Raw genomic sequence first — 21277 nt, 5'->3', positions numbered from 1 at the left:
CAACCTCCTCAACCATTACCAAAAAAAAAATAAACTCTCAATTTCTTCACATTAAATTAAATTTTTATTCTCTTTGAAACAGAAAAAAAAAACCCTCAAATTCAAATTCAAAAAAGTCCAAAATGATCAACGAAGAAAAAAAAACCTTTTCAACACAAGGTTTATATAAATTATATATATAAAAAAAGAAGATAATAATTTCAAAAAAAAAAGGTAGAAAAAAATATAAGAGTTGCTTTATTTTGAAAAAACAAAAACAAAAAAACAAAAAAAAAATCTCATTAAGTGATGTAATAGATTAATATCGAAAAATGACTTCTTCTGTCTTCTCTTTGCCTTTTCCTTTCCCCATTCTTCATCTAACAGGTCTTCTATCAGATCCTTCTAATAATTGTTCAAACAGTCCAATAGCAGATTTCTCACTCTTAAGCTAAAGAAAAGATCAAAAATAAATCATCAATTAGAATTCCATTCCCTTCAAAAAAAAAGGTTGAATACGTAAAACCAAAGAAAACAAACCTGTAACATATAAACAATACCAGTACGTCTTCCATTATCACTCAAATCAACTGCTACTCCAGTCCTTCCAACCCTTTCAACTCCATCTGTTAAGACCATCGTAGAGATCATCGTCTTTCCTCCCTTTTCTTCCTTCTCTACAACCAATTGTTTTGAATTGCCCGGCGTTTGAACATAAACCATTAATTTGGCTGTTCCTAATGCTTTCCATTGGCCGTGAGCTTGTTTCAAAAACACCTTGGTTCTCATAGTGGCTGCAAGTACTGATTGAGTCGGCACAGCTCTCGCTTTTTCATCATCATCGTCATCGTCAAAATCATCGTCTTGTGCCGGGAAATTAGGGCTACTCCATTGGGCACTAGATGGATTACTGAGTTGGGAACTACGTTGTGAAGGGAGAATGGATGCAGAAGACGGTGATTGTGAGCGATTGTTGGTCATTGACGATGGTGATCGATACTGTCGGTCCCTTGAATAAGGTTCTGTGGACGACGGTCTCCTGATATCCATCCCAGTGAACGCATGAGGGCTGAGGAGTATGCCCTCTCGTGTTGTATCAAGGCGTATCGGGGGACCACTTGGGCGAGGGGGTCCTGGAAGTGGAGGATGGTTGGAAGGATATCGGGGATCACCGCCTGATGGATAATGATGCCCAAGAGAATGTGCCGATGGGGCCTTCCGTAGTGCTCTAGGAGATGCAGAACGTGCTTCATGAACTGAGGCTGGTGGCGACGGCTTAGTTGAGAGGCCAGGAAGTGACCGGTTGGAGGGACGACGTTCGCTTTCTGTGTCTGATAAGAGTAGGGTGGATCAAATGCCAAGGTTCAATCAGTAAGCTGATTCAGTGGCCGATAATACTTCTGTGTGATTACGTACCATGCCGGGGTGAGCCGGGCGGCTCTAGCCTAGGCTCATCAGTGAGCTGCCAACCTCGAGCATGCGAAGAGGCCATACCGACATTCATCGGTACTGGTGAGCTTGGAATGTTCTCGCCAGACGGCGACTGTCGCTGAGGAAAATCGCCGCCTTGCATCTTCTCGGTAGAGCCAAGACGAGGTGGTCGGTTGCTTGTAGGATGCATGGGCAATCCCATAGGCACTGTTCGCTGATCTAGGGATGAGGCTGATGGTGGTGATTGAGGCACTGGAAACGGTCGTGGCCCATGTCGAGCCTGCTCTGGAAGTGACACCTGGCGTGCGGGCAAGTGCTGTCGGTCATTAGATTGAACATCAGGCAAAGCTGACAATCCTCGTCCGACATAGTCTGAAGAAGGGCCGACCGTAGGAGAAGGTGAGATGATAAATGCCGGAGAAGCAGGAGACCGATTATCGGGACTTGGCTGTCTTGAGAGGTCTTCGATTGGTGTATGACGTTGACTGCTTGCAGGCGTCAGTCGTGGAGCACCTCTGGGAACCGGCTGAGAATTAGAATGATGGGCTGAAATTGAAGGAGCGGGACTAGGTGGAGCAGAGTGTTTTTGATGAAGATTTTGGGTGTTGGCTTTGAGCTTGGGTGGACTAGCCTTCTTAGACGTCTCTGAGCCGGGTCCTTTGGTGGGGATTACAACAAGCAGTCAATGACCGCGACTTACGCAAAATGTGGCGAAAACAGAGCAATTGAGACGACGTACGACTACCCCCGTGATCAATGGCTTCCTTCAATACCTGCATCCAGCGGTCTCGCTCAGCTCTACTAGAGACCGTAACAAAGATAGTCTCCTTACGCATGATCGTGACTTGAAACTGACGCTCGTCTTGCTCAGCATGAGAGATCCTCAGATGTTTCCCGGCCAGAGGAGGATACATCAGCCACATATCAGCTCCACCTGGCGCCTTTGAGCCAGTCATAGATTCGCAAAAGATTAAAAGATCAGTCAGGAGGACGAGTCGGCCATAAGTCGTAGTCATTTGAACTGTTGGATCAGACTTGGGACAAAAAAAGAAAGAGGCATCGCCAGCAAGCCGGATGGAGCGGGAGAAAGATAGATTGGCAGGTGCCATGTGAAGTTGACATGGCTGAAGAGAGCAAGGCAAGTCATTCAACAGCAATCAGCAAAAATGTTCGCTATAGCCTGAACGAGGAAAAACCTGTGAGGAGTCATGGTGAAGGAGCTGACCTTAGGAGCCATTGTGAAAATGTCGAGGCAGCGACTGGTGTCAAGAGTCCGTTCTAGATCGAGGATTGCTTGCTGAACATATATACCTGGCTTGATCTCAATCATACGTCGTCCTAGCGCTGCCTGTTCTTCTGATGATCCATTGGGAGAAGACATGGAGGTACTGGGGTTTGAGCCGTCAGACAAGTCACTGTGAATGCAAAACAAGAGCGATCGTTAAGTTATATACGTCACTCGACTACAGAGTTTGCAGTGTCTGTATTCGGGGCTTTTTCACTCATTTTCACAACAAGTACAGGGAAAACACTTACTCTCTAGCGCTAACGAAGCTCGAAGGAACGCCATCGCCGAGACTATCAGTGGTTTCTGTACTGACACGAACATGAGCTTTTCGTGTGTCGGGCGCGGATCCTCTGCTATTGCTAGGCGATAAATGCGTAGGGGGTGTCTTGATGGGAGAGACTTGAAACTCGGGCGGAATAGGGTTTACTTTCCATTGACGACATCCAGCATCCAAGAGATTAGAAAGTCGGGCAGATGCATCATAGAGGAGCCGATGCTCCGGACTACCAGGCTGGTATGAGTTCAAAGCTTTTTCGTAGAAGCGACGATAGTAAACCAAACGTGCAAAAGGTAGAGCGAAGAAGGTGGTAAGCGTTGCATGATGTAAACCCCGATTGTCAGTCGTCCGAATATCATCAATGTGATAAGGTACGCCGGGAAAGATGTCCGCTGGTGGAGGAGCAAGCGAGTTTGGCCAAGGAATGCTGAGAAGGATTTCACAAAGTTGAGGATTAGACATCGATGTGCGATCCCTAGTCCATCCACCGGCACCGGCCCATCCATGCGGACTACAATAACGACCATAGATTGGTTCAAGGTCTTGAGCCCAACCAGCGAGTAGATGAGCGACTTGAATAGGGTCTCGATTGTCAGGGTTTGGACCTAGAGCAAGAAGAGAGTTAAGTAAGCCTTTGTTGAAACGAAGGATAGATTCACAGAGTCGAAAGTGATGATCGTGGTGAGGCGGAGGAAGGTTTTGAGGAGTATAAGCCGCAGCGATGCGTTTGATGATAACAAAGAGGTCAGCAACATAAGCTCTTTCCGATTCAAGTAAGTCGAATAGCATGTTAGGAGGCAGATTAGATGAGCCAGGATTGATGATAGGTCTAGAATGAGATTGAATCATGATGGTGAGGATTGATTGATTGATTGCTTGACTCTGAGTGAGATGAAAAGAGTGGATGGTGATGATGGTTTGGATGAAGATGGAAATGGAAAAAGAAAGGAGCGAGTTGAAGTGAAGTGATCAAGAAGAACTTTAAGAATTTAAACTCATTCAAATCGGTCAACAAGCTTGAACCTCTTAAATTGGTCTTGAGTAAAAGCTTCCGCAATCAACAAGACCTTCATAGTACATACAGTCATCGCGACCCTTCAACTCTTGATAAAACACTTCAACTTATATCTATCTTACTTGGGGCACATCATCAACGTTTTTAACCTCCTTCTTTCTTTCCTTTAAATTGGGGGAAGTGGTCTGCATACCGATTTTAGTCATTCCAATCTCTTTCCTTACATACATGTACACGTTTTCTTGCTTAGATCGGAGAACATGTTGATAGTTTCATGTATGTACCACCTCTTTCCTTCAAGAGTCCATGATTTGTGACAAGATGAAAGGGCTCATGTGCAATGACTGTTCCGACCGAAAGGGATTCATTTTTCTCAATCAGCACGTTCAAGTGAGCAGGTTGCCAAAAAGAATTGCCTTTCTTTGGGGGTTCACCTTAAACATAAGTATACATAGGAGATTTCTAGGGTCCAGTAAACATAAATCGAACTTCGAAGTTGGTTCAATTGACCTCACTTAAGCTTTCCACGCGGAAAGGGCTTCGTCCTGCTTCGTCAAGCTCTCTTAAACCCCTACCTCAAATATTGTAGATACCTCTAGTTGTGTTACCTCCACCGAGCTGGTGGTTCGAGATACGAAAATCTAGAAAATACATAAGTATACACACAAGACTATATCGTAAGACTGGAAGCAAAACTTTCATACCTCAAATTGACTGGTTTGTAATCTTGTGTTGAACTTTGAGACACCATCTGGTTGAATGTGGCAAATATGTGCCGGAGAAGACGGGTACGCGGAGATTGTAGAGATGCGGATATATGAGAATAGACGTGTTGGTCAGACTGATGAACATCCACATTTTTGAAGATTTCTGCAAACTTTACATATCACAAAGTCAAGACTTGGAATCTTAAAGATCATCCATCATGGAAACTATCTCTTGAGGCCCTTCACTTTCCGGTTCCAATGTTCTATCAAAAACTTTCACCAGCAAGTCATCGATAGTCTGTCCATTCTGAATCAGAACTGTGTTCAAAGATTTTGTCATGAGGCGACTCGGAATACGTATAGGCCCAGGCTCGCGGCGCTTAACTTCGGGGGTTCCCGAACTTGCCTTGAAAGTTTAGGAGTTGAACATATCTTATCACCGCCCTTCTGTCTTTCATAGTCTTGATCGAGGTACAAAAGCTGTTTGAGTTGCCTGTGCGTATTCTCGAAAGGTTTATTGGGAACCTCAGCTAGCAAGAGGACGACTGATGAGGAATTTAGATGAATCGGTTGATTCTGATTTCATTCATAGCACTTGAAATGTAAAATAGAAGTATAATTGCATTACCTCAATGGTGCATCTAGAGATTATGACGTTTCCCCAAATATTTCTGGTCAATAAATTCTACATTGGTGGAGCGCGGCGATGAAGCAAAATTTCAACATCTTAATGAGCGTTAGATGGAATTCAACAATTTGAAGGCGAGGGATCTGATCTATCTTCGTAAAAAACAGTTCGTGTGGCTCAATTGCAGGTCACACCTTGTTCTTTCCTTCTTTTGAACAGCTTTGTACTTTGCACACGCTATATATATGTGCTGGGACATTGAGAAATGGTTCAGCTAAACTTGTGATACTGCCTCTTGCAGCCTGGGTAGAGCCGTTACCAGATGATTTCGCAATTCGAAGTATCTTTCAGCGCTGATGATAAGGTAAAAAGATCTAGACCCAGGTAACAGTTTGAGAAATTGGAGACTTTTCTCAATCACTGCATCCCTCTGTGAATCCAATTTGACTGTCAAAGCTTGACTTGTAGGTTTTATCCACTTCCTGCTTATCTTCTAAGACACTGAGTGGCATGATTCACAGCATGTTCCAGTTTCAGCACAAGGGTATCCAAAATGTATGAGCCCATCTAGACTTACTTTGACAGAAATGTTAACTCAATTTGCAAGACTCATACTCATTCAGGTTATCTAGAATCGGATCAAGTAGTAAGGTCAATACTCGGGAAGGGAGAAAATCGGATTTCGAGCTGTTCACTTGGTTCTGGTGATCAAGGGCATCAAGACTTTGGAAGGAATTTTAGCTTGCAATGATACGTGATTCATGCAACCTGAGATTTCGAAGTGGTTTATGCCATTTGAACCATTTCTGCATCTTTCACTTACGCTAGCATTCCATATGCTTAATCACAAAACACAAGAAAAATTAACGTGAGTGAAACTTATAAGGAATGTGTATACAATGACAATTTTGAAATCCAATCCAAAATTGAGATCATCTATCTACATAATCCCATTCTCATATCCCAAAACTAAATCATATGATTCTCTTCACGGATTTCCCGGTACATGATCATCACCATAACCTTGAGCGATTCCAAACCTACCTTTTTCCATTTGACTAGGATGATCAAGTCCGATCCTAGGTTCAAGTCCATTATAAGTTCTTTTATTTAATGCATATTCACTTGCTGCTCCATTCACCAATTTAATTAATTCCTGTTTATTATCTCTGATTGTCAATGTACCAGATTCTTTACCTATATTGATAATTTCAAACACGTTAATGAAGGTTTCATTTATAGATGTAATCAAATGACACTTACAGTTTTGACTGGTCCCAGTATTCCATTTCTTTCTATGTTTGTATGTACCAGTGATCATAGAATATACAGGTGCATCATCATCATCTGATACATCTGTAGCATCCTGGTCTTTCGATTGCTTTGATCCAACCAAAGGATCACATCTATCTTTATCCCAAATAGAAATCAAACCATCAAAATCCAAAACATAATGACCATCCCATTGTCTAGGACGAATAGAAGATGAACCTTCTTTTTCTTCTTCTTCTTCTGCAATACAACTACTAAGAGCAAGATCAAGTTCCCATGGTGTTATAACAGGAACATTGAATTGTTTTGATCTAGTGACACTAATCCCTTCATCTAAAAGTGAATGTTCAGGACAAGCAATCAAAACCCAACATTCGATTTCAATAAAATTAATCAACTTTTCTGGTTTTAATTTTCCAACTGAAATTATATAACTTTTCTTTTTAAATTGTTTTTCAATCAGTGATTTTGTTCGATGGATCAGTTCAAGATCATGTTTCAGTCCAAGTGTACCGATCAGAATTCCAAAGACATCAGCATCACGTGCTCGTTGAATTGTTGCATAACGTTTCATCAGTAGTTTTTTGGCTAATGGGACTTGTGATTGACAAGCCAAAGGAGAAGAAGATGGGTCAAGTGCAAAGATCGGTATGCTTGAGTGAGTGAGCATAATATGGGTAAGACGTCTTGAACAGGGCCCTAGGTAGAGGATTGCATCATAGGAGGATGTGTCAATTACCGGTGAGTCGACATCGACAGTTGGGTCATTAAGATTGGGCCGCAGTGGTGCGTCTGATGGTTCCGGCCGAGGCGATTTATCTCCATAGCAAGTCATAGTTGAGTCCGAGGAAGTCTGACAACATTTTGTCACGTTTTGCTTAGAACAGCCTTGTTGATCGCTCGCAGGGGGACCTTGAGTAGGTCGAGTGCTACGGTATCTCGTGGTTATGTGGTGCAACGTGATGGGTATAGATGACAAAGTCTTGAGTGATTCATGAACTTGGTCTGTGTTTGTCCAGATGTTTTATTTGTGAGCAACAAAACGAGCTATGAAGAGTAAAAGACTTACCTACTTTCCAGTGGTAACCAACATCATACATTAGCACAAGCTGAAGTTCTTTACCGTCCTCAGTATCTTTGTCTCGTTCTAATGACGCCTTGAAGCCCGAATAAAGCTCTGTTGCGACTTGAAGTATGGAAGAATCGTCCAAGGGTAGTCGAGGTAAAACGTAGTAGACGGCCAAATTGGCTATCCTGCATCACGCAATATTCAGATATAAAGCTTATGATTAGTTTCGATTTTAGCGCGCAACAAGTTTACAAAATCATCGTAAGTGATGGACATACGTGGTAAGGCAGGCCGGTCCATAGTGAACAATTGCCTGAGCAGCGACATGCTGAGCGGCCAAACAGTCCACACAGCAACTACCATAAGTAGTATCAGCCATGAGATAAATTTCAACCGCCTTATCTGGTTTCCCATCCTTCCCCTGTTGACCAAGTTGACCATCATTTGAAGCTGGAAGCCTAGATCTAAGTAATTTAAAAATTCGAACTGAGATCGGTAACAGATGATCAGGGAATTGAAGTCCGATGATATGATAATCATTGGTTTTGATCCAATTGACTGTTTCGTTTATTTCATAGATTTCGATTAGTTCCTCATCGGAATAGTTTTCTAATGGTTCTTCTGACAGTTCTATTGAGGTATCATGAATCGCAGCCTCTCCGGATGGACCAATTAAAGACATCGACTATCTTGCTGAGTGTTTGTTTTGATTGATTCAAGTTTCTTTTGATTAATTTGTGAAATTTTCTTGCTCGTACTCGATGAGACTGTTTTGATTTGGCTTTGAAGGGATTCTTTATGTGGCTTGGGTGTGACTTGATTTTCCAAGAGTTGATTATCGGATTCAAAATTTTTAAAACCAATCACAAGAATCTGTGACATGCGCATATATTCAGTCCGTGACATGGTGGAAATTTCAATCCCATCTTGAAAACCAAAGACTGACTCTGATCAAATAAAAAACGGAAAACCATGAAGGAAGAGAAATTAGAAAATGAAGATAACTCAGCAGAACAACTAGAACAACTTGAAAGGTTATTGTTATCTAGATTTGATTTGGCTTCATCAGATCCTATCCCAACTCATTCGACACCAAAAGAACAATCAAACAAACCTCAAGATGACTCTAAGGATCTTGTTCAGGATCAAAAATCTCTTCAAGTTTGTAAGACTATCTCAATTCCACAATCCATGAAAAAAAAGCTGAATCACCTTTTTGCATATAATTTTTTGATAGCATTTAAGCTTTTATCAACCGATAAATCACCTCAATTGATCAATATCCAAGCCGAAACCGTTACTCCAGAAGTTAAACCAGAAGTGGTCATTTACCCAGAAAAATCAATCGAATCAAAACGTATTCTGTAAGTCTAAAAATCAAATCACTGTAAAGGAATCTTGATCAATTTACTGAAAGAACCTCTCTCATCATTCTTCATTAATCTAAAAGTGATGTAGATGATGAGTCTAAAGAAGTAAAGAAGCTCAGACGAAAACAGATTAAATCTATGGCAATCGATCATATCACCCTTCGTACACTCGCTGAACAGATACCCGTACGTTGGTTTTCATGTGGTATTGAATTTCGAATGATACTTAATCTTTCTCGGATCATTATCAACTTTTTCAGAACCGACCAGGACCTCTGGTAGTGTCTTATAGAACAAAAAAGAACCCCAAGATCCCTGTTGAATCGACTAAAACAGACTCATCTCATGAAACCGCTCTTGACCAGGAAATAAATCCATCTGCAACTACAACTCCACGGAGAACTTACCTTGCTAAACTGGATGCAATTGTTCCTGATGTGAAACCCAAGAAAAATGAACCTCAAGTGGCCAAGAAGAGCTTGAAAGCATCAAAGAACGCTACACAGGGTGATCTCAAGCCAAATCGATCAATGCTGACCTCCACCCAGAAACGAAAGAATCGCCGATCTAGACAGGCTTACCGTCGAACCCAACTGCAAGCCATAGATCAGAAGATTGACCTGACTATACCCAAGCTAGTAAAGATGACTTATATCTAAAGATTCAACACAGCTTGGTCGCCTGATTTAGGTTGAATATCAGAAAGATTTATTTATCAATTCTAACACGTTGATCCTTGATGCCTCCAATGATCATCTCACGGGAAAGGATGCAATGCTCTTGTTGTGCTTTTCTAAAGGAGACAATTTTGATTGATATCATCAGCTTATTCCTGACCTTACTTAATTTTCAGATTTATCTTCATTTTGTCAACAATAAATTTTTGTTGGTTGCGCTCTTTTCAGCACCGGTGCTTTTCAGTCATAAGATTGATCTGATGTTGTGTTTCCAGAATGATGTATTGGGATCTTGATGGCAAACAAACTACAATTCATGTAAGTTTTTCAATTATGTGTATCTACTTAATTGATTAGAATCACATGTTCATATATCTGACTTACTTATATTAGGGGGTTTCATATCAAGAAATTCACAGTATTTTACAGTCCAACAAGTTGTCCAATGTTGCAAAATATACCGTAAATTTAAAAAAATTGGGACACCTTTTTAGGTGCCCCAAATGCTGTTGACTGTACATTTTCAGAAAAAAACACCGTGAAATTTTGAAAACTTGTCCATTTCATAATTTTTTCAACAAAAACATACTGACTTGAAACCCCCTATTATACTGGATTATAAATATACTGCTGAGGTTAAAAAATTCAAAATGAAGAGAAGTCTCAGTGATAGGCAGGAATCAGAAAATGTGTTAACTTTATTTGCATTCACATGTGCTTTCCCATCATTTTGCATATTTTTGTAATGGTAGTATAGGTTGAATCAGGACCTTTGATTGGGTCTAAAACTAGCAAGTATTGGATAAACACTTTACAGTTTCATAGAGCTTTTAATTTTTGGCCATTTCCTTGGGTACTTGCAGTTTGTGAGTATTAATTTATGTAAGTACTGGCTCTAGGACTTGATTATTTTTAAGAGAATGAGAAATCAGAGCGGGGAGTCTCCCTTACTGTGTCCACAAGAAATGCACTATTAAACCAGGCAAGCTCCAATGCTTATCATTGCAAGCATTAAAGAGGTTCCCAGATGGGAATATAGGTTGTAGGGATCAGACCGCCATTGTGATATATGTAGTCACAAAGGCTGTCTGACTCCTATGACCCATATTCCCATCTGGGAACCTCTTTAATGCTGGCAGTGTATAGTAATGGCAAGGATTCATGAAATTCACAGAGACGTGCCTGCCATGCCACCAGTGTGCCATGCACAGGTGAAGGGAAGGATGTCACTATACTATACTATAATATACTTCACTATATGTGGTATAGTATAGAGTCCTACTATACTAACTTGAACTATACTTGGTATAGTATAGATGAACTATACTCAGATATACCATACTATACCTATACTGTGCAGTATAGTTGCACAATTTGATCAAAAACATGTATAATCCTTCTTGAGATATAGTTGATGAAATGATACTATACTGAGTATAGTTGGGTAAAGTATAGTTGTAACTATACTATACCCAGTATAGTATAGTTTAGCTTGAACCATAATAGTTTAGCTTAAACCATACTATACTCAACTATACCTAAACCAGTATAATATAGTGGCACCCTTGGTGAAGGTGACCCAGGTTTTGAAATGAGGAAGTGACCAAGGAGGATCATGATCTTTAATACTTACTTGTGATCTTCTGAGCATAAAACCACTTGACACTCAAATGATTTGTTCTTCTCTTTTTTGTGAGTTGCACAAGCTGGATTGGAGCTTAGCTAGCCTCCCTGTCAAGCTCATTCCAGGTGGTTGTATTGCTTGCAAGATCCCAGCATTCAATTGATGAAGGCATCAACAGTCACTCTGCTTCAACACCCAAACCAAAGTCCTTTGAGTAGACAGGAGCCTTCTCTTTGATATGATCCATCAGAGGAAAAAATGGTCCAAATCTTCATCAACAGTGCTTCACCATCCCACAGCCTGAAAGTGACAGTGATGAATGACAAACCTTCTGGTTCTCTGGGAAATTTTCTGTTGCTTACATACTCATTGTCAGTCCTGAGCCATGATTACAGGACCACAGGCTAACAGTACCACATGTAATACTACAATATTTATGGTACTCAAAGTTGTGTATAGTTTGTGTATAGTTGTTTTTGGTGGGTAAAAAGAGGAGTATATACAGCCCTTTGCATAATTGATGACTTTGAAGAAAAAAAAACCTCGAGTTTTCGAATAAAAAACCTCGAGTTTTTTTGGAAAGTGACCGATTTTTGTCAAAAAGCTGCTGGGTTTTTCAAAAAGTCAGTGAGTTTTTTTTGGAAACCTGGCCCAGTAATTCTAAAAGAGAAAGAGCTCAACGAGTTTTTGAAAAACTCGATGAGTTTTTATTTACGGTACTCAAAGTTGTGTATAGTTTGTGTATAGTTGTTTTTGGTGGGTAAAAAGAGGAGTATATACAAAAGACTATACACAACTTTGAATACTGTAATTGTATAAAGCCATAAATTACACCACAAGGCTCAGTGTCAAGAGCCATGTAAATACATAACAAACCCAACCCAAGTGTCAACCACAAGTTGACAAGCAATGAGACAAGAATTGTGCACCAACCACAAGTTGACGGTTGACCCATGAATAGATAACCCCCCTTCCCTTGATTCATCCCCCATCTTCTAACACATCACAACACCAGAATCACATTATACTTGAAATCCTATTGAGAGGATCCTTGAGTATGTGATTAGTTGTGTAGTCTAAAGACCAAACTTGAGCATCACAGCAAACACTAGGACCTCAGTGTGATGGTTACAGTCAACAGTACGGTTTGGCACAGCCCGCACTGGACCATAGTGGCCTGTTTGGCATTATAATACTGCTGTACAACTTTGTGTTACTGGGGAAAGTAGATACAGTACAGATTGTAATTATGCCATAATCTGACAATGGTATCTGTATCAAAACCTGTGATGATTATGATTGGCTATGGGAATTTCCCCAATACCTCTGCGCTTGTTGCTCAAAGCTGGTTGCACCACACTGTTTTTTGACACTTTTCTCAATGCACAGGGCCTGAACATCTTGATTAGTGCTTGGTTTCCTTGAATAACAAACTAATGAATAAGATATAAGTCACATTTCAATGGGATTTCACAATCTTCCTAATTTTGAAACTAGTGGAACAGTACATTTAGTAAAAAACAATCAATTTGGTTTCAGTAATGACCCTTGTCAAGTTTGTCCAACTACATACCCTTCTGAAATTGCTAAATCTATTGATGCTCCAATCTTCCATGTGAATGGGCACAATGCCAAAGCTGTCAAATTTCTCTGTCAAATAGTAGCAGACTGGAGGGTTCCTGAAGAAAGATGTAGTAGTGGATATTGTTGGTCACTGTTGCCATTGGCATAACAAAACCAATCAGCCTAGCTTTACTCAACCAAAGACATATGACATCCAACACTTTTTTTTGCTTTGACCTGAGTTAGGATTCTTGCCTTGGGCACCAAAAACCAACCCAATTGACACCCAGGAACGCCTTTGAATTTCTGCATGCATGTATCAATTAGTAGAGACTAAGTGGAACTTATCAAAATTGAGTGGGTAAACTCCTCCTCTCCTCCTCTCATGTGTCTTTTTCCATAGCACATGTGCCTTACAATTGTCAATAAAAAGGTACTCAACTGGGTTACTTAAAGACGACCCTGCCTATACATCATTATTTGTTTGTACCAATGTACATACAACTTGTAGATCCTATCATTGGTTTGAAATGGTGTCTTTGAGATCTCTAGGTAAGATTGACAAATTTCCTTTATGTTGATTCTCTTATACTTAATGACCTTAGATTTAGGAAAGATTTGAAATTCCTGATCAATCCTTACTAAAATGTTTTCATAATCTGATGGTGATAGATGAAAAAACTGTGATGAATTTCACCACATATAAACTTTGATCACCCAATTCAATGTTTTTTCCATTTGTTTTGGCCCTGGAGTGGGTCTACAACAGAAGTTGAATTGTCATACACTTCAAATTAAGGTCTACTATGGCAAAGACTTTTCCAAAAGGACAATTCTTGAGAAAACTTCACTGGTATATTTGTTCACATGAAATGATCACACATAGATCAGTTCAATTCTTTATTCTGTACAGATCATCAAGATCTTGTAATTTCCAAAACCAAAACTAGTATGAATCAAATTCAAACCCCATAATCATCTATGTACCCATACCATTTCCTCTGATACTTTTTTTAAAAAAAAGAAAACCCATCTCTAGATATATGAACAGAGTTTAAAAGAGTTTAAAAAACATGAAAATGATTAGAAAATCATGTTCTAAACTCAATACAAAACTCAAGTTTCTTTTCTTCTTTTAAGAATTGGTATACTTATTAAATAAAAAAAGTATCCATTAAAGAAACAAACAAAGAAGCAAACACACACACACACAAAATTCAAGTAAGGTTCAAAAACAAAAACCTATTCTTGATTTTTTTTCGTTCTGAAAAATATAAATTGAAATTGAAAAAGCATAGTGAATAGAAGAGATTTTCGTTTTGTTTTTGTATAAAAAGGGTCAAGACCTTCTAACATTTCCACCTCCAGTTGTTGCAGCTGCTCTACCCCCAATAGGTCCAGCAAATGTTCCTCTACCTCTACCACCTCGGAAATCTAAAAATCATAAAACAAAACAAAACAATCAATAAAACAAGACAAAACTAAAGAAGAAGCAAACAGGCATGAAAGAAAAAAAAAGAAACCTACTTTTCACACCACCACCACGTCTAGGACCACGTTGACCATCTCCATCTTTCCTATCCCCACCTCTCTGACCATCCCCACCTCTTTCTCTTTCACCACCACCACCACCATTCACTCCCCCAACTTTAGATTCTAAATACCTTTCGTTAGTTTCAGCCATTCCATTGACTTTTTCAATCAATCCAATCGTTAATTGTTGTAATTTAGTTAATTCTTGTTTTGATAAGATGACAACTTTACTAATTTGATCTAAACTTGCTCCTACTAATTCTTCATTCCATAACATCTTTGAAACGATTGAAGTTACAGTCGATTCTGATAGTTGGAAACTTGTGGCAAGGTATTCTAATGAGATTGATGAGTAGTATGCTGAATAGGTAAAGAGATATGTCCTCAAGGCTTCTTCTTGAATTTTCCTGATCGAAAAAAATCTTCATCAGTTTTGATCGCTTCGAAAAAAATAGATCAAGTTATCTTTCAGAAAAAATCACTGACCTAGTCATCATGGCTTTCAATGCTTCTTGATTTGGCATAAGAGACCAAATCTTGATTCCATTGATTAATTCCACACATTTAGGCCAATCACCAGTCTGCAAAGCTTTAGAAGCTTGCATAATATGATCCCGTTTATTTTCAGGTGGACCAGTAAACACTTGTCTTTCAGCATAATCAAACATTCTTCTAAACGTACGTGAGATTTGACGTTTTCTTAAATCAGGATCATTACCAGCTTGTGCTAAATTAGGAATTTCAAGTAACATTGATGAAACTAAATATGCACATTCTAATAATTCTAAATTGATATGCATATGAAATGGTAATTGTCGTTGTCTTTCAATCTTTTCTTGTTCTGGTGTCAATTGTGAATATCTTTGAGCTTGTACTCCTTGAGCCAATAATTCTTTGACTCGTTGTGAAGCAAAGATGTCTTGTAATGTCGATTGACTTTCTTTGATCAAACCGTTCCTGAAAGCAGATAGACCGAGTTGAACCACCGTTCGGTTGAACATGATTTGAGTGCCTACATCAGCCCCATTGACGGTCTCCTGCAAATGTGACATCAATAGCATATCACGCGCGGTGTAATATTCATCGTGTAAGGCGTAGTTATAAATATGGCAAAGCATGGCTCGGGTTCGTAGGAGTGAGACCTCAGTCTTGTAAAGATAAACGCAGAGTAAATGAACTAGACTTGAGGATGAATAAGCCGATGCGTTTGTTGTCGAGGGTCGAGGTAAAGTAATGATCTTAGATGGTAGATCGGGTGCGGCTAGTTCTAGAGCTTGAACTACCGCATCAGGCTACAACAAATATGATTGGAGTTAGTCGAGCTACAAGATCATTGGATGCAAAGATTGAAAGAACTTACTTTACAATAGACATGTTCTAGTCGTCGCATCACTGCTTTTGCACTAGCATCCACCAACGCAATACTTTCAAAGTAACTTTGAGCCCGAACGATGGTAGCATAGATTTCCTTTTCGTCTTTAAGTCGTTCAATATATTCACTTGTATGAGGATCGATATTTTGTAAACTTTTGGTGAACTCATCATCCAATCGATCAAGTAAACTACTAATACTTCCTCGTACTTCTAATTTCTTAGGCCCATCTTCAAGTGGTGCACGTTCTTCTTGATCATCGTAATCTTCAGTTTCTTCTTTTACAACATATTGAGGCTCAGCAGTAAGGAGAATGATCAACTCATCTAATCGATTACGAGCTGATTTCCAATTCTCACTTGGCATATGACTAACGGTAGAAGGATTATAATCAAATTGACTAGAGACCAAAGCTAATAAGATTCGAATTCGTTGGTAAGTAGTAGTAGAGATGTTTAAAAGTTTCTCTAGGATCATCAATTGTTCTTGTCGATCGGTGTTCTTCTTTCCACGAGCTTCCAAGACAGCTTGAAGAGTTTTAAAGATCGAATCAGGAGAGAATGAAAAAGATTTGCCACCCTTTCCAACAATGGTGAAATCGTCGTCATCACCCTCTGCTGCCTCACCAGCGGCACCCGTACCAGTCTTCTTGATTTTCTTTTCGATAACGGGAGCAGCTAATTGGGCAGCTTCCTTTTCAAACGCTTCAGGGTCCTATGAGAAAAGAAAAAAGGAAATGGATCAGCGATATGAAGATGTGTGAAATTGATACGAGTGAAACCTGGGGAAAAAATGAACCTCTTTATATTTTTCAAAGATCGCTTCATTCTCCCTGATAGCTTTCTTAATCTTCTGTTTCATAGTATTGAATGCTTTCGCATTAGTAGCATTCATTTTCTTTTTAGTGGCCGCATTGGCATTGGTAACCGTTTGTCCTTCTTCCAAGCTCAAGATAACTTTGATGTAAGGAACAGGTAATGGTTCAGATACATTGGATTGACGTGTTACAAGACGCGTGAGCTTATCGAATTCTAAAGAAAAAGAACAAATGAAGATGTGCGATCGATTGATCAGTCAGAATGTTGATCAGATTAGAAATGAGGTGAAGAAAAGTTAGTTCGCTTACCAGCACTGATGACAACCCAATCGTTAATCTTGGTACCATTCTCCATAATCTTCACACTAGCTTCGATCTCATCTTGTCTTTTACTTTTAGCACTCTTAACAATCCTACGACTTTCATCTTCTGAATCACTATCAGTATCACTCTCAGCACCGACCAAAAACTTATTTGCTTTTCCAGGTACTGCAGTTTTAGGTTTATCATCATCTGAATCCGAATCTTCCATATCATCTGAATCTGAGTCTGAATCATCACTATCTGAACCTCCTTTCAAAAAACGATTCTTCAAAGGTGCTGCTGCTTTCTTTTTACCTTCTAATCCTGAATCGGAACCAGAGGCTGAAAGAAGTTCTTCATCACTAGATGAATCGGAGTCTGAATCTGACCCTACGGTCCTGAAGAATGAAGACATATGTTGAGTATTGAATTGATGTTTATTTAATCAAAAAGTGTTGGTTTGAGAATGTTGTTGAGTCGATGGTGAATTCGATCGAGGTGTTGAGTAAGTATGTGGCTGGCACTGCTGATGTGGTAATTTTGATTTCGATGAGGACCACGTTTAAATTTTTACCTCAGCATTTCCCACTTAGGGTTAGGTTCTTGAACCACCCTCAAACTCGTCTCGGTCCTACGTCGGGTACCCAGTCTCACTCCTCGGTACATCCAATCTCAAACCCCTTTGGTGTGAATGGTCTGAAGAACTGATGAACACACTAAATGGCACCTCATTCTAACTTATCAGTCGATCAAAAACAACAACAAACACCTCTCATCAGTCCTCCCAACTCAGTACTTCATTCGGCTATCATCACAGGTTGTAAAGTTTTGGCACAACGTCTGGATGAAACTGAACCTCGTAAAGCTGAAGTTCTAGGTATAAGACCTAAATTAGTTAGAAAATCAAGGTTCTCAAAACCTACTGATGATAAAGAAAATGTAGGAAAAGAAGATAAGGAAGAAGATAAAATAGAATTTTAGTTGAGTTTAGACTTTCTCCTTTTCTTCGATTTCATATTCAAGGTACTTTGAACAGAAACTGATGATTGTTCTCGGACTTTTAGTTTACATTGGGTAGGATATAATAAGCGTTTAGACGAATGGGTCATCGGATCTCGAGTTCATTTAGATCAACCCATCGAATGGCCTATCATCACACCCACTCCGTCCACTTCATCAACACCTTCAACACCTACTACTGGTAAACAATCACGTAAATCGACAGTCAAACGTGATGTAGTCAATTCTGGAAAATTACGAAAGGTTGCACTCAAGAATGCTCAAAAGCTTACTAAACAGCAACAAAAGAAACGACAAGAGAGTCTTGAAGAACAACATCTAGATGATGATTCAAGTCAACCTATGGTGATTGATTCAGAAAGTGCCGTGAGTGATGAAGACGAAGATGAAGATGAAGATGAATTAGAAGGAGATCAAGAACAGACCACCTTTTCGAAAGAAGATGAAATTGAAAAATTAAGAACATCAGGTAGTATGACCCAATCACATCATGAAATCTCAAGAGTTAAAAATTTAGATCGAATTCAAATGGGAAAACATGAAGTCGAAGCCTGGTATTTTTCACCTTATCCCATCGAATTTGCACATATACCGATTTTATATATCTGTGAATTCTGTTTATCATTCTTTGGAAACGAATCACAAATCCATCGACATCGAATGAAATGTAATTTATTACATCCACCTGGTAATGAGATTTATAGATCAGATGATATTCATTTTTTTGAAATTGATGGTAGAAGACAAAAGACTTGGTGTAGGAATTTATCACTCTTAAGTAAATGTTTCTTAGATCATAAAACACTTTATTATGATGTAGATCCATTTATGTATTATGTGATGTGTTTACGTGATTCGAATGGATTACATATGATTGGATATTTTTCAAAAGAAAAAGAATCAGCTGAAAATTATAATGTAGCTTGTATCTTAACTTTACCTCAATATCAACGTCATGGGTTTGGGAAATTATTAATCGAATTTAGTTATGAACTTAGTAAAAAAGAAGGTAAACTTGGTTCACCGGAAAAACCTTTGAGTGATTTAGGTCTTTTAAGTTATCGAGCTTATTGGGAAGAAATCATTGTAGGATTTATCTTAGAATGTGTTAGTAAAAATGAAGATGTGAGTATTGATGAAATCGCTCAAAAGACGGCTATTGTTCATGGGGATGTGATGCATGTTTGTCAAACTTTACACATGTTAAAATAGTAAGTCCAATTCAATTAGATTTGATCCTTATTGAAATCATGATCTGATTATAAATGACTCGATTTCTTTAGTCACGATAAACAACATGTGATTTGTTTATCAGATGCAATCATTGAAAGACACGAACGAAATCAAAAGAAGAAAAGAAGAAGAATTCAACCTAGTCAATTATGTTGGAAACCACCCGTCTTTTCTAGGGCACAACTTCAATTTGGATTTTAAATGATATATTTTGGGTAATTTTGTATTGATATTATAAAGTTTGTAGGCGAGTGATGGCCTTCTCTTTTGTGTAATAAAGATGTGTGCTTTGTAAAGCAATATACCCGTTAATTGATGTGAGATCTGGTCTCTCCTTGAACATATATAGAGGTGGGTCTGATAAGCTATTTGACAGACAAAACCCTTTGGTGTAATATTTACAGTATTGTGATTCCAGAAAAATATGCAAGCTAGGTTGACCATCAAAACAGTGGACATTACACAGATATCTTACATCACTCTATGTAAATTAACAAAGCATAAATGTACAGTCATCAGTTCAATGCCATTTTTGCAATGATAAAACAAATTACATTCTGTTTGATTCTATCCTGATCAACAAAGTAAATCAGTTTTAAACATTTTCAGCTTTTACCAGTATTGACAAAGTGTATCCTATCATCTACCACATATCAAGCACCAGGGATTGCTTTCTGGAAAACCTTTTTACAGAGTGAATACCAGTTCTTCACATGAATGAAATCCACGATTTGTGGTAGCCAAGAAGCAACAATTTTTTTAGAAACCATCAATCATGGCCTTTTGGATTTCCAGAGGAGCTCTTGATCAACTTTCAAGAGTACCTACTAAGAATGATATGGGGTAGAGGATCAACACTCAAATTATGTAGAAGCAAAACAACAAACCTTGAAGCAACTTACATGACAATTGCCCCAGGCTTTAGTTTGGCAAAGAACTGTTTCCAAGTTGTGAGGGAATGTAGTATCAATGACAAGATGATGGGAGCACTTGGTTGACGTGCACACCATTGACTGGTGCTTCATATATGGGTTGGTAGCTGGCTGCCTAATATCTACTTGATAATGAAGCAAGATTGGCTGTGGTTCAATGATACAACTTTGGCCTGTTGCCAAATTCAGATACAATTGCTAATGTTGTAGTCAACCCCATACTGCAGGTCCAACAGCTGTCCGTATGACATTGCTTCCCTTGCCATCTTCATCAAGTCTCAGTTGATCATGCTCATTGGAAGGCCACATCACCACTTGCCATCACCTTCACACCTCACCCACGCTTTCACCATTGCAGGGGACAATGTGGAGGATGGATTCCTGTGATATGAGGTGTTTGTGACGTGGACTGTGGATAGTTACAAAGATCAATAGGTTTTGGTGCAATGAGATTAATATGTTATAGGGGGATATTGAGTGCAAAGCAATTCATACAGATTCTATTCCTTGCAAGTCCTTGATTTGGGAAAAGCTTTATGTAGCCTGTTTCAGCATAAGCGTAGGACAATCCATTAAAGTATTCCTGATGCGTTGTGGGGCAGCTGGCCGCCTATTGTCTACTCTGACAATAATGCAAAGATTTAACATTGACAAGACAAGATCCCGTGAATGAACCAACTGATGGCGTATTGATAATTAAGCACATGACTTTGCTTATGAAACTTTTGTTTGCACAGAGGGTCCTTAATTTACATGCAGAAATCAGTAGAAGGATCACAACTCAAGGTGTAAGACATTTGAGAAAATCTGTCCGACAATGAAAAACCAAATCTTTGACTGGTTTTTGGCAATGAAATTTGTTCAGAGATTCGATTCCTTCAGACGTTCAAAAATACCATTTTTGAGGGTCTTTTTTCACAATGAATGAATTCATCAAGTCTTTTTACAACAACACATGTTTCTCAGCCGATTGATGAAAATTTACGACTTTTCTTATAAAAAAAACTAGAAAACCCATGTGACAAGAACGGAAACGCCAGAAACATGGGGTCTTTCTAAGCAGGGTCTATAGGAGATCCCCGGTTCCCAGTGTCAGAATGTTGTATGTGGCAGGCTCAGTCGATGAAATGGTTGTACCACCGCAGATACGGAGCGAGCTTAACTGAG

General features: G+C 39.2%; 5 protein-coding genes across 5 annotated transcripts; 3 read left to right on the top strand and 2 right to left on the bottom strand.

The window, feature by feature from the left end:
- Positions 1-17: 17 nt before the first annotated feature.
- On the bottom strand, positions 18-3899 carry MELLADRAFT_115506 (uncharacterized protein; the record flags this gene model as incomplete). Its single annotated transcript, XM_007406042.1, has 6 exons — positions 18-430; positions 520-1310; positions 1396-2067; positions 2150-2534; positions 2636-2825; positions 2947-3899. 6 exons carry the CDS (start codon positions 3822-3824, stop codon positions 356-358), a joined length of 2991 nt encoding a protein of 996 aa, XP_007406104.1.
- A 2414-nt stretch (positions 3900-6313) lies between these two features.
- Positions 6314-8348, bottom strand: MELLADRAFT_33611 (uncharacterized protein; the record flags this gene model as incomplete). The annotated part of the gene is made up of 6 exons (XM_007406041.1): positions 6314-6522; positions 6583-6819; positions 6853-7389; positions 7598-7851; positions 7945-8068; positions 8105-8348. The coding sequence occupies 6 exons, from the start codon at positions 8346-8348 to the stop codon at positions 6314-6316; spliced, it is 1605 nt and encodes a 534-aa protein (XP_007406103.1).
- A 290-nt stretch (positions 8349-8638) lies between these two features.
- On the top strand, positions 8639-9695 carry MELLADRAFT_60428 (uncharacterized protein; the record flags this gene model as incomplete). The annotated part of the gene is made up of 4 exons (XM_007406045.1): positions 8639-8831; positions 8904-9030; positions 9117-9222; positions 9297-9695. 4 exons carry the CDS (start codon positions 8639-8641, stop codon positions 9693-9695), a joined length of 825 nt encoding a protein of 274 aa, XP_007406107.1.
- A 3104-nt stretch (positions 9696-12799) lies between these two features.
- MELLADRAFT_93678 (uncharacterized protein) lies at positions 12800-13069 on the top strand (the record flags this gene model as incomplete). The annotated part of the gene is made up of 1 exon (XM_007406046.1): positions 12800-13069. One exon carries the CDS (start codon positions 12800-12802, stop codon positions 13067-13069), a length of 270 nt encoding a protein of 89 aa, XP_007406108.1.
- A 3325-nt stretch (positions 13070-16394) lies between these two features.
- Positions 16395-19379, top strand: MELLADRAFT_51796 (uncharacterized protein; the record flags this gene model as incomplete). The annotated part of the gene is made up of 6 exons (XM_007406047.1): positions 16395-16442; positions 16817-16820; positions 17743-17802; positions 17962-18149; positions 18225-19156; positions 19229-19379. 6 exons carry the CDS (start codon positions 16395-16397, stop codon positions 19377-19379), a joined length of 1383 nt encoding a protein of 460 aa, XP_007406109.1.
- Between the last annotated feature and the right edge of the window lie 1898 nt (positions 19380-21277).

This window comes from Melampsora larici-populina (assembly GCF_000204055.1).
Source record: "Melampsora larici-populina 98AG31 unplaced genomic scaffold MELLAscaffold_5, whole genome shotgun sequence".
Classification (NCBI taxonomy): Eukaryota; Fungi; Basidiomycota; class Pucciniomycetes; order Pucciniales; family Melampsoraceae; genus Melampsora; species Melampsora laricis-populina.
The sequence above is the reverse complement of the archived record's forward strand: the minus strand, read 5'-3'. Positions and strand labels throughout refer to the sequence as shown.